The 13915-nt window shown below is 47.7% G+C and overlaps 1 protein-coding gene across 1 annotated transcript; it reads right to left on the bottom strand.

The window, feature by feature from the left end:
• Positions 1 to 5711: 5711 nt before the first annotated feature.
• Positions 5712 to 6161, bottom strand: CHC_T00006991001 (hypothetical protein). The gene has a single exon (XM_005710356.1). The coding sequence runs from the start codon at positions 6159 to 6161 to the stop codon at positions 5712 to 5714; it is 450 nt and encodes a 149-aa protein (XP_005710413.1).
• Positions 6162 to 13915: the final 7754 nt, after the last annotated feature.

Genomic DNA, 13915 nt, shown 5'->3' with positions numbered 1-13915 from the left:
GTTATAGGGAGTGTCAGGCGTAGAAAAGCGTTGCTTGAAGAAGTCTGCAGTGAACACCTCAGTAGCTGGGGAAGTAGGCCCTGCATTATAGCAAGTACATCTTCAGCTGAGAGCATCGTAGTGGAAGCCCCTCCCTCTTTCTCTGGCGGTGGAAACATTTATAGAATCGATCGAGCAGCGTCATCGAGTTGTTGCCACATAGCTGTCGTAACGGGCATGATGTAGATCTTTCGGAGAAGATAAGTGACAGGAGCTCGATTCAGCGCGAGTAGCCTCAGAGATGGGCATGTTAATCCTCGGGGTTCTAGTCAACTGCGGAACAGCCAAACGGTAATGCAACAAGTTCGATTGAAATAGAGTCAGGATTCTTTCGAAAGCATGAGAAACAAATTACTCTGGAGATCTTTACTGAAATCTGGATTGTCGTCCGAGATGTACGAAAGAGCGTGGGGTCTCGTTAGCCGTAAACAGCAAATTAGTACCGTGGACTACGCAACAGAGTTGTGAAAGAAAGAGGAGCAATAGGAATGGCGTCGGCGTCGAGCCTCTGCTTGAGCAACTTGAATTAATTTGGCTAGTTTACTTGTGAAATTTGTGGTGTGTTGTCTTACCGCATCAATCTTTACCGTCGTACTGATATGAGGCTTCTGCAAACTGGCCAGCACTAATTACTTGCCACGTGGAGCCTAAATCCAATTCTAAAGATTAGATCAAATGCCGTCCGCAACATCAGTGACCACAAAATCGACAGTTTAGAGCTTTATATTTTGGGCACTAGACAGCGATTCCAGTGTGTTCACTGGAATTTGGGGATACTGTATTCGCAGAAATACCGTAAAGATTTATACATAGTATCATACAAAGGGCGGAATAAATTTCAAATTTAGTAGTGTACATGTAGGACGGTGTCTTTTTCTGTAACAACTCAATGTTTGTGGGGTGTGCCAGTCATTCTGTACGAGGCTCGTATTTGGCGAACATATCTACAGAACCCGTCTCATTGGCGTATTTTGGCACATGGGGAATTATGGAACACCCCTAATTTTTGGACTAGGCTGCGCGGGATTTCACTTCGCCTTGTCCCCATAACCGCGTTTTAGCTACAGCATCCGTGTTCACCAAAAGAATTCCAAGACAACTCGAGACAGACCCGTGTCCACGTGAGGTGGCACCATGCTACCGTCTATGAGGGCTCAGACGCAGGCGCATAGTCGGAGGACAGAGAAAGCTAATATCGAGGGAGAGCGGCGCCGTCGGGCGTTGGATCTCTTCAAAAAAGGTTATAGTGTCAGGAAGGCGGCTACCCTCAGTGGTATATCAAATACTACAGCGAGCCACATCAAGAAATGCGCAACGACAGGCCGTGGTTGGGCCTCGAGCGACTTCTAGACCCTTCCAATTTTCGTCGCGGTCCTACCCCAATAATTTCACCCCCAGAAGAGGAGCTGGTAGTTCGTAGGATTCCCATCGGTGCCCAGAGAGATTTTGCAGTCGGTAAAGAGGGCCTTAAGTCTGTGCTAGCGCAGATCAGCAACGATGGACGCCGTAATTTCAAAAGAAGTGTGCCATCCCCAGACACCATTCGCAACTTCAGAGCCCGTCACCGAGAACTGGCATACAGAGTGTCAGAAAATGTTTCTGTCGCTCGTCTCAGCGGAAAATGTAACACATATTGGAAGTTTGAGGACAGTGCTCGAGAAAATCTTTGCTGAATGTCCAGAACTGCGAAGTGATCCAAGAGGCATTTGGAACTTCGATGAAACAGCTGTCCTTGGGGAATATGGGAAAAAGATCAGATGCTACGCCTCATCCCAGGGTCACAGTGGAGGTGCTAGGATTTCCCTCAGAGATGCAGGGAAGCATCTCACAGCCGAATTTCCATCGCAGCGGACGGAAATGTTGCACCCTTGTTTTTGATAGCATCAGGAAAAAAGTGCATGTCCAGCTGGAAAAAGCCCCTAGCAGTTGACGATTCCACAAATAAGGAAGGAAAATCTCATTGGCTTTGTAATGAAGACTGGTGGCCTGAAGGCACCACTATCGCGGTCACCAAGAGCAGTTGTATCGATCGTTCTGTTATTGTGGATGTTGTCAAGCACATCGATAATCATGCCAGGAAAACTATACCTACCTCTGAGAAAATACTCCTTTTGGTCGACGGTCATAGCTCTACACATAGCCAGGAATGGATTGACGAGTGTCATCGTCGTAATATCGCCGTGGTGAAACTTCCAGCTAACACAACGCAAATTTTGCAGCCTTGTGATCAATCGACCAACCGAGCCTTCCGAAAAAGTACGAGAGACAAGGGATAATCTGTTGTCCATTAGTCACTTCTCCTGGGCTAATACAGCTATGAAAATCAAGGTCGCCGTCGCAGAACATAAAGCTGTAACTCCAACAATTGCCCGCAAGTCCTTTGAGGAATCCGGCATTTGGCCCATGAATTTTCAGTTCATGAATTTGTTTGATTCCTGTCCGTCAGGTGCATCGCCAACACACTTAGTACATGGACAGAACTCTCAAAGGGACAGGTTCGGGGTCGTGGATGTAGCAGATCAACCTCGGCGACAGGCCGCCATTGTTTTGGCAGAGCGCATAAGGACCTTATTGAATGGTAATATATATTCGACACGTGCAATTGCGGAAATTGCAGTGCTGATGAATACGACATACGTTGTGAACAAGATATTGTCTACAGCGATAGCTCCGACGCGACAAGCGAGCAAAAAAACTAATCAAAGGCGACAGACATCCGAGCCCAAATCTGCGATGATATTAACTCAGAGGCCTGGCAATTCGCATCGAGACATGAGTAACCTTCCCGTATCCTCACACGGAGGAACGGCTCGGAAGAGCCCAAAGAATCTGCTGTCTTCCTTCAATGCGTCACAAAGTCACGATAAAGAAAACATGGCACCGGTCAGGGCAGGTGACGCTAATCAGGGAGGAGAATAGGTTGACGATGAGTTGAGCGATGACATACCTATCGTATTACTCCGAAAATGGCGCCTCGAGCGTGAAGATCGCTGCTCAGAGAATGATGCTGCAGGGCAGACAAGTGTGGCAGCCCATAGTTTGCTTCACCTTTCGAAAATGCGGTGAGTACCACTAGAGTAGAATATTTTACAGTGTTCCATAACTCCCCAGCCTTTCACGAGCGCCGGCCGGCGGACTAAATTTTTCTTCGAAAATCAATGCATTTTTAGGCACAGTTGTCGATTCTCTGAATGGCGGAAAGTGTTCCACAATATGCCGATGAGAAGGGTACAAGACCTTTCAGGAAAGTAGAAGGGGACAGGTAAAATACTGCAGTACATGCCGAACAGGCAGTCCTCGATGACATATGGCCCATTGGTGTCTCAAAAAATCTGTGATTGCCAAAACGATTGATACTTCTGATTACGAACTGATAATACACAATTACGTGCTCCACACCTGAGCACCGCGCCAATGCGCAAAAGAGGAGCCTCATCGCAAATTAAACCGATCACTTCGCATAGAACACGCCCATTTCCTACATAGGTCAATAGCCAGTGCTCAAATATCCGTGCAGCCCACTTCCCCCCGTCTCACGCCACCGCCCTCCCCGCCCCACGCCATCAACTTCTCGGCACTAGGCAACCCCCTATCTGCCACAGGCGACCGCCGTCTCTGCAACTGGCAACCACCGATCTGCCACCGCCCTCCCTGCCACAAGCCACAACCCACCCCACCACAAGCTGCCGCTCCCCTCGCCCAAGCAGCCGCCCTCCCCGCCACAACCCGCCGCCCTTCCTGGCCCTGGCCACCGTCCTCCTCGCCCAAGCCGCCGTCCTCCCTGACCCTGGCCACCGTCCCCCTAGCCCAAGCCGCCGCCCTCCTCGTCACAGGCCGCCGCCCTTCCTGGCACCGGCCACCGTCTTCCCCGCCGAAGCAGCCGCCCTCCCCGCCACAAGCCGCCGCCCTCCCCGTCACAGGCCACTACTCTGCCCACCACCGACCACTGCCCTCAACGACACCGGCCACTGCCCGCCCCGCCCAACCCCACCGCCCTCCGGGCACCACGCCACAGACCTCTTTGCAAGAGACCACCGCCCTCCCTGCGACCGGCCATCGCCCCCTCGCCAGAAGTCACTGCCCTCTGCAACACAGGCCTCCTTTCTCACCGTTAAACCACAGTACCGCTCTATCTCGAGGCCGGTGATTTTATAATGGCGTCTTCAATTACTTCGTCAGATGCTGCACAAGCTTTGCAGCTCTTGTCTACCGCTGCGATTGACCAGCGTAACGAGCTCGAGCTTTTTGAAGGGCTCCATCCTGACAACAGCGACGAAGACAGTGGGTCGAATGAACCCATTTCTGACAAGTTTTACGAAGAGGGAGGTGCGGCAGCATTCTCGAAATGACAAACTTTTCACCGCCTCAGTTTGTGGGAATATGGGCTGGATTTCAGGATGTCATCGCCGAAAATTACAACGTGGGAAGGAGTAGGAAATGCGCGCACACGGCGAAAGTTGTGCTTTTCATGACGTTGGCTGTTTTGAAGCACGGTGGGGCATGGGATTTTCTAGCGCGGATGTTTGGGCAGAGGACTTCCGCTTTTGAACGCATTATAGTGCGATTCATACGCATGCTCTCTGAGCCAGTTTATGAGCAGTATGTGGTCTACCAGACCAAACGTCGGTCCATGAAAATGCTGCACGACAACAACCGCATGTTTAAAAACTAGCCAATGGCAAGATACGCGACTGACGTCACGTTTCAGCCATCGTTTCGGCCTTCAGGAAGCATAGAGGAAGGGAAAAATATTTTAGTGGAAAGCACAAATTATACGGATTCAAGGTGGAGGTCTCCGTAACTCTGACCGGACTCGCAGTATCCTCGAGTATGCATGAACCCGGGTCTGTTTCGGATTTGGATATTTTTCAAAGCATGCAGTTTTTTCATAGGCGTGAGCACCGAAAGAGGGACGACGAAAAGGAGATTTATGACGAGGGGCCACTGCACGAAAGCTACCCAGGGCAATGGGCATTTCTTGCTGACAAAGGCTATCAGGGCGCGGCCGAGTTTTGCAGAATTGTCCACCCTAAGCGCAAACGGCAAGGGGAGTTTCTGTCTCTAGGGGAGGTTGCAGAGAACAAGGCTATTTCCAGCGATAGAATCATGGTGGAGAACTATTTCGGGCGGTTGTGTGGTCTTTGGAATGTTATGGGATGTAAGTGGAAGTAGAGTGAAGAAAATTATGACCCGGTCTTTAGACTGTGTTTGGGATTGACTAACTTTCATATTCGTTGGAAGCCGTTGCGTGAACAGGATATGAGTCTGTATCAACAACTCACGAGTCGTTGGTACAGTATTGGAAACAGTCAGCTTGAGCGGCGACGCCGTATTCAAAAAAGGTATCGTGAGAAACGCGCCGATATTATGAAGCGACAGTTTAGGGCGAGCTCTGTGCTTGATTTGCTTGGCCGGAAGCCCAGCGAGGACTGCTACAGTGCGCACTGAAAGTATAAGGACACCATTGAAACCTTGACCTTGCACAAAAATACGAAAGATATGATCATGAAAAGCATCTCAAACGAAAGAGAAGAGAAAGAGTTTACAGGAACTGTAATCGTTTTTATAGTTTGGTACTTGTACGGTGACTTATCTTTAAAAAACTAAATACAACCGCACTGTAATTATAAGGACAAACAAAAGTGCAATCAAAACCGTTATATATTTCGATCTCAATAAGTCATGCGGCCGCCATTCTTCTGCAAAACAGCAATGCAACGCCTCTGCATCGATCCAACGAGATTCTCAAGAGTACTGTGGTCGATATTCTGCCAGCAATCGACAATAGCCTCAAACAGCTCTACAGTATCCTGATACTGCCTCCCATTTCCATACACACTCCTTGCTAAGATCCCCCATAGATTTTCGATGGGATTGAGGTCTGGTGAACGCGAAGGACACGGTAAAACAGCAACGCCATTGTCCGTAAACCATTTCTTGGGATAAAAAGAACGATGTATAGCGGCGTTATCTTGCTGATATGTCCAATTCTCACCATGCGTCACTGCCGCAAAAGGTAGCAAATCGTCCTTAAGTAGTTCACAGTACTTTGCAGAATCCTGTTTCCCATACATTATTACTAAATTGTTCAGTTCGTAGTAAGAGAGGCAAGACCAAATCATTAAAGAATGACCTCTTTGGTGACGTCTGCTTAAAACTTTTCTCCTTTCTTAAGTCATGCCAATAGTAAAGACAACCATCGGGGTCATCTAAATTGAACTTCTTCTCGTCAGAAAGAATAGTTTTGTTCCATTTCTCATCATCCCAAGTAACATGAGTTTTATCCCAATCTAGCCCTTGTTGCATATGCATCGGAGTAAGGACTGGAGCACTTATAAACTTGGTGTACTTTAGATTAGTATCTTTCCTCAAAAGGGCTTGTACGCACGACCGGTGGACCGGTAAATCGAGTGCCTTGTGGATCTGATTGGCCGACTTTTCTCCTTTAGAAGCCTCCCTTATTACCCTGCGCTTTATAGCGGGCGTTAGTTTAGGAGGCCTTCTACGCCTCTTTTTAGATCCGTATGCCTGCCGATTCCTTCTAAAGTTGTGCACGACGGTCTTCGATCTGTTGATGGACTCTGCGATCTCTCGGACAGACAAACATTCGTTGTGCAGAACGAGAATTTGACCTTTTTCCACGTCTGTCAATTGCTTCCCTTTCGGCGTGTTGAATGGCTAGATGGTGGGCATCGGTTGGCCGGGATGGCCGGCCATGTTCGAGAAGATAGTACTGTAGCGTTTTGGTAGCTCGAAAAATGGTTTACTCTGCTACGTTATCGGTAGTCGTGTACTGCCCTTAAAATTACAGTGCGGTGGTATTTAGTTTTTGAAAGATAAGTCACCGTACAAGTATCATATTATAAAACGATTGCAGTTTCTGTACACCCTTTCTCCTCGCTTTCGTTTGAGCTGCTTTTCATGATCATATCTTTCGTATTTTTGTGTAAGATCAAGGTTTCAATGGTGTCCTTATACTTTCAGTGCGCACTGTAGTCACCACCTAGTTACTTGGTTTGTTCGAAAATACTATCATTTTGCACTGTGTTGTAAAGGTTTGCCAGGATATCCGTTATTTGCGCTTTTGGAGATCTTTTCAGGAGCGACTGAGTCGCGTTCAAATAAATGCTATTTTTTGGCAATTTCTGAGTGATTCAATGAAATGTCAATATTAACATCGACATTTGACAGTAGGTCTCCGACGCAAATTTGCGTCGGAGACCTACTGTCTCTGAGGGCCATTCCATTCATCGTGATTGGCAATCATGCAATCACGCAATCACGCGATCACGACATTAATTTAACGTCGTTCTGCATCGTTCCTTTCTCCAACGTGTGCTACTTGTATCTGTAAGCACATTTCCACGGCTTTGCATGTGCATGTGTTAACGCACTTCTTGCCTCATTCCATTTCACGTTTGGCATTTGAATGGGGTTTAAATCTTGGCTAAATGTTGGCATCGGGGGGGCGACAGGGTGTTTTTCTTAACATATAGGGGGGCGATTCTATGGTTTCTCCAGTATTGGGAAGGCGACTGCGAAAAATATGATCCAGCAGTAGGGCGAATCCTCAAATGGTTAAGATTAGGTAGGGCGATAAAATGATACGATAAGCGACATTTGCACATGGTGCTGTTTTAGGGGGGCGAAAGTGACATTTTTGGAAAAACAGGGGGCGATTTAGAGAAATGCGATTATGTAGGGGGGCGATATGTCATTCTTGTGATATAGGAGGGCGATTGAGTGTATAATAAATCTACGTTCACTGCGGCACATCATCAAAAAGTTGCCTTAAACTGCAGTCTCGAGCTACGTGCCCTTCGAGATGACATAAAGAGCACTGATAAGATCGGCGCTTAGGGGCATTAGACCAACGCTCGTACCACCCTTTTCGGCGTGTTCCTGCATTCTTGACGGGTCTTCGACGAGGTGGCGGAATGGCTTTGGGAACCTGTAGATTGTTACCAGACACAACCATTCTCTTTGCGGCTAATATGGCATCATCCACATCGCTCTGGTGAGGAAGAGCAAAAAACACATTCTCGTACTGTGCCCTCCATGAAACTGTTAGATGTTTGCGGTCGATAAACTTGTGCAAGTTTGCACTTCCATACTTTTCACAAATAACAGCGACTCCGTGATAGCATGGGAAGCCCGAAGTACGTCGAGAATACGCACAACAATCTCGTGGGACTTGGGATTCACCGCTCAAATTGACGATGCATGTTGAAGATCCATCTACTTGACTACGTACTGTAGCCTCCATTTGCGTAGATCCGTCTAGAAATTCCACAGAGAGCTGATAGGCTCGTGATCGCTGTATGAGTGAAGCAATGTGCTTCTCAATGTACGGGGGGACAGGATTTTTGCAGGACAGTGAGTCAGCTTGACGTCTCAAAAACCCGGCTCTTTGAGTAAGTAAAACGGTTGTTATCATTTTTTGAGGTTCCACACTTCGTCTGTTATTGCGCAATGCGGCAGCCATCTGGCTCTCCGCCCCTTGTGATGTACGAATAAGATCGTGAAGGTTCGAAAACGCAAAGTACAGTTCAGAATCGTCGAATTTACCGAGGTATTGTCTCTGATCAACGTTATATTCTGAGCGTATGTCGTTAACCATTTCAATTGTCGGCGCATATACCGCCTTTTCATACAAATGCAGTCCGACAGCTTGCTCTGCCCCACGTAGCTTAGCCACAAGATTTTTCTTGACATGTATCGGATCCAGAAAGATACGAGCATGCTGAAAACATTCCTATATGCCTTGTCAATAGACTTTTCTTGGTCAACGATAGTAGTTCGAGAAGGTACATCGAATCCATCGATAGCTGCACATGCTTGAAAGATACTCTGCCACGTTTCGAGACACTCTGGACCGACAAAATGACCAAACACCAACGGAAAAAGGTGGTTGTTACCGTCATACGCAACCACTTCAAATGTAGTTCCGTATGACTGAGAACCGACGCCATCGCAATGTGCAGCATCAGCTGCACAAGTAGTCCTTCTAGTCGCACAGATATGCTTCGCGACAGAGGGTACAAATACAAAACCTCCATAGTACCGCCCATGCTCATCAATATCTGAGCAATCTACGACATCCGCATTGAACAATTCCTCGTCAGGAATAGTTTTGGCTCTCTTGCACTGAGCAAAAATATGACGCGCTGCCTTCAGCCTTTGCTCCTTCATCTCTAATCCGTTTAGAATAAAAATTTTGACAGTGTGTCCGACGTCTTCCAGGAGCTTCGCGTAGCCATCCATGGCTGTCATGTTGACATCCCTTGATATTGTTAAGTGTCTCATTAACTCACGACGTATGCTACGATAGTGAGTGTAGGACGGTTTGCGCTGGTAAATTCCTTTTGCTTTCACCACGGCAGCGATGGCCCTGGAATTTATATTTGGTATGTTCGAGGTTTCTTCTAAAATGGCCCTCGCGACTTGTTTCGCAGTATAAGCGGGTGCACAGTACTGCTTGGCACGCGTTGCGTGCCGTGATGACGGACTTGACCCCGGAACTGGAAGCTCTTGCCCAAAACACTCATTATTATGTTCCTGGTGTTTATTGAGCTTCCAGTTCCCGGACTTAAGCTGCCAGTTGAAAGCAATAACCGCATTGAAACGCTTATTACGGCAGCTTATTTGTACTTTAGTCGTGGTTTGGTGAATATTGACCCCTTTCTGCACAGCAAGGTGTGCAGTGTGCGCCCTTATGAGCTGCTCACACTTCCATCTGGCATTGAAAGACATCCCAATCACTGGGGAGACAGGTATGACCCTTTTTGGTTTCCATGTCCTAGAAGCCAGTCTCTCTGCGCGTAGAGCTAATTTTGCCCGCTGTACCGCTCTTTGTTTGGATGCACGTTTTTGCTGCCTTCTTCTTGAAAGTGCAGAAGTATTTTCTGGGACAAGTTCTTGAGGACTGCCGGGATTCGTGTTTATAGCTATTTCTACGGGCACCACCTCCTCATCGCTGAGACGGGAGTCGGAATATTCTCCCATGTAGTCAGCTGGATCAAATGAATCACTATCACAATCGTCGACAGGATCACCAAAATCAGAACACGTCTCATCCTCTAATGTGCTATTTTGTTCATCACTGCCTTCTTTCCCAGGAAAATCACTACTTTCACAGTCGTCCTCATTCTGCTCTGGAGCAAATTCTGGTGCAAATTCTGGTGCGTCGTGCTCAGGAGCTGCCCTGGCCTCATGCCCTGTATTAGAGTTGGGGGTGGGACTAGAGTTGGGACGCAAAGATTCAGTTGGATACGGTGCGGTGCTGCTGGCGGGCGCAGATCGGACGTCATCTTGTGTGGATTCCACATGCCTTGTTTCTTGACGCCTTGATTCCTCTACTTCCTCCCGTTCCATCTGCAGCTTCATTTCGTGATTCTGCACATGTCGCTCTTTCGGTGTGGAGCAGCGGGTAAGCCTAACCCATGTGGATATCTTGAAGTCATCTGAACGATTCACAGAGAACTGGTTCCGCAAAATAATCTCATATTCTTCTTCTGTATTGACCTGTTCAATAGCTCGAGAAAGAATACTCATGCACCGCTGTGCCCCACGCTTGTCTTTGTCACCAACGCGGTCTGGATGTACAAGATGCGCCAACCTGCGATAGCTTCGTTTTATGGCCTTTACCGACGACCCGACGGAAAAGATATTCACCAGAGGGGTTACGTCGATCTCAACTGTAGACAAATGACGAAGCGCGAGGACGGTTTCTTGAGAAATCGTGGACATTTTGGGGAAGACAATGGACAGAGTAGGGGGGGGGGGGGGGGCGGAATAGAGAGGCGACTTTGCGAGGAAAGAGGCGACAATGGCACTTTGAGAAATTTCTGGGGGCGATTTGAGTCCTTTTGAAAAAAGTTGAGGGCGATTCTGACCTTGAGTCCAGTCACAGTAGGGCGACAGTGAAAAAGTGACATCAAGTCGGCCCCCTCTCTTGAACATTATCGAAACCCGCCCTACTGTATCTTGATATTTTGTCAAATCGCCCCCCCGATACTCAAGAAAACCCAAAATCGCCCCCCTCTATGCTAAGAAAAACACCTTGTCGCCCCCCTAACGACAAAATGACCCTTAAATCTTTTAGAATTGCAAGGAGCATTACAGAAAGTTGGAGCACAAGATTAGTTTGAAGTCAATTGTTTATTTCTTTAATGAGCATGACCATTTTTTAGGAAACGTAATATAAACAACCAACCACAAGGGAGCAGGCACCATTTATTGACGTGATTGCGTGATTGCTTGATTGCCAATCACGATGAATGGAATGGCCCTGAGTTGCAGCTCAATCCCACATCAGTATTCTCCTTACTTGCATATCTCACTCACGTGTGTCTTGGAACGGCGATGAAACAGTGCAGTAAGTCAGTGCTCGCGGAAGGACTCCTCGCCCAACCCTTATGCCATTGTGTGCTGTACCCTTACCTTAAGGCTACTGTACGAGAAGGCAGTTGGAAAGCCATTACGACTCGATATCGACACAGGACCAGTCGGCGGCGACATACCGTTGACGTACAGTATAGACCACCAACCACGAGCCACGATGATTCCACTTGCCCCATCTACTTGGCACCAACAAACCGACGCAGGCATGTTCTCAACCTATGTGCACTGTTCTGCATGTTTTATTGTACCCATAGTACCGTATCTGCCCTTCTCAAGGGGAGAGAGCCCTGGACTGGATATACAGTAGTAAAGTATTTACATCTAGTACACCTAGTCGGACCGCTCAGACTGCTTTCATCCTACAGAAAAAAATCAGATACTGGACACCTTCAGCTGTCCAGGGCTCTCTTCCTTTGCTCAAGTGCGCACTGTGCTCTCTACAAAGGGTACCTTCTGGATGAGCGTCACCACCGCTTCTTCGCTCGAAATACGTGTACACCTAGCGACGTGTACTGCACCTTGATAGTGGGGCCGTGTTGTGGTGTACGCTGATGTACCTTGACGGGTACCGTACTCTCATGTGCTCTGTACTGACTGTGGCGTACCGTAGTCCATATCTCTCGTGTGCACACGGTCAGCGTCCAGGAAAGCACCGCCGGACCACACCGTCCGTTTCCAACGGTTTACACAATTTATGCACTGACTTTTCTACTACAAGCGCGCTGTTCCGGCCACGCTCGGAGTCTTGACCGCTCAATCACTTTTCCGCCTTTCCTTCTCCGCCACACCTGCGACGCTGGAGGAAGAGCGAAGGGCAGGCCTACACCATATCATTTCCGCTCATCGTTTGGCCCGTGTTTTGCAACTGCGAAACAATCCCCTCGCCAGTCTTGCTGCCGTGTATGTCCGAATCCTCAACACAGTTTCTTTTCTTCGGATTAAATCAAAGCAAATTCAACAAGCTATGTGCCCTTGTAAGCCCCGCCAAACCTCGCCATAGAATTTGGTAAGTATGTGCCCTACAGAAATAACTTGTCTCTCACTTGCTTCTTCAAAGGATTTGGAAAAACTGAACAAATCCGCACTGTCTGCAGTGTCCGCACTGTCAAGATCAAAAAATCACTCGATTCGAATTTCTCATGCTAATCCCCCTTTTCCTCCAGATATTTTAATGAGCAATCCTGACTGATATCCCGCTTGGCCTTCCAGATCCAGTCTCTGTTCCGTAACAGTCTCAAACTGACATGATCCCGAGCCCATCTCGTGATATCAGTCTGTCTTCTTTTTGCTCGCATCATCGAATCAGTAACAACGTGCCCTGCGACCGCACTATATCAAACCTCCCGAAAGAGCTCTTCCTCCTGCCGACATCACTTGCGAATTTGCACTGTACACTACTCTATTTTAGCCTTGCTGCGCCTTGTCCTTTTAAAAGTGATTTACCTAATCAATTTTACCCACCACCACTAAATCTCCACAATACGCCTCTCATACTCTACCAGTACATATGGACCTCTATGGATATCTACACTGCGGCATGTTCTCATAAAGATACTGCTGACACATTTCAATTTGATTAGTCCCTCTGTACCTCTTCGTTGTTAGGGGCAACAATATCGGCTTGACAGAACTCCACATACTGTACCAGAATATATTATGAAAAGCCGTAAACAAAACAATCACTATGGAATCATCTGAAACCTGTGAATCCCGCCCTTCCCCCCACCGCCACGAGTCTGCACTGTTGTGCAGATGCACACCACTCCTTATCATGTACTCCCCATGTACCTTATCATATACCTTACATCTTTATTTACAACAGAGCTAAGACCCACTCTGCTCATAATGCTCTGCATGATTGCACTATTGCTTTGAGTGAAGGGGCACGACAGTTTGTACACGCACTGACGAGACACAACGTGGGGACTTTGCGCGAGAGAGTGGACAGGCCACCTTGTGTGCCGAATGGAGAATGTGAACGCACTGTGATCTCCATGACGCCTTGCCGCGTCGATTTAGCACCCGCAAATCTCCACAAAGGATCTGTTTGGCGACCTTCGCCGACGGAGAATCACTATGACAATTTCTATTGGTGTGCGGTCGGTAGACGTCCCAAACTGTCACCCCTGCTCTTTTCTTCAGCCGACCTTGTCGCGCTGGACAAACGCGCCTGACGCATAAATTGGACTTTTTTTCCATGCAAATAAGAAGAAATAAAAATTACCTCCACGCTTTGCAAACTGATCCATGACTTGTCTTCACTGTCTCGCCGTTCGATGAAAACACAGTATCCGGAAAAAAAACAAAAACAAATCGTCTACACTCCTACAATACATGGTCTCACCCGAAGCAGGTCGCAAATTGACCGATTTAACCTCTGCATTGTGTTTTAACACACTCTCATCATGCTTTGTGTGCGAATAGTCACGTGGGCAACTGAGTCTTTTTTTTCCCTTCCATCAAAATTTCGCAT

The sequence above is a fragment of the Chondrus crispus genome, genomic scaffold (genome assembly GCF_000350225.1).
Source record: "Chondrus crispus Stackhouse genomic scaffold, scaffold_58, whole genome shotgun sequence".
In the NCBI taxonomy this organism is placed as follows: domain Eukaryota; phylum Rhodophyta; class Florideophyceae; order Gigartinales; family Gigartinaceae; genus Chondrus; species Chondrus crispus.
This window is presented reverse-complemented; position numbering and strand designations above follow the sequence as displayed.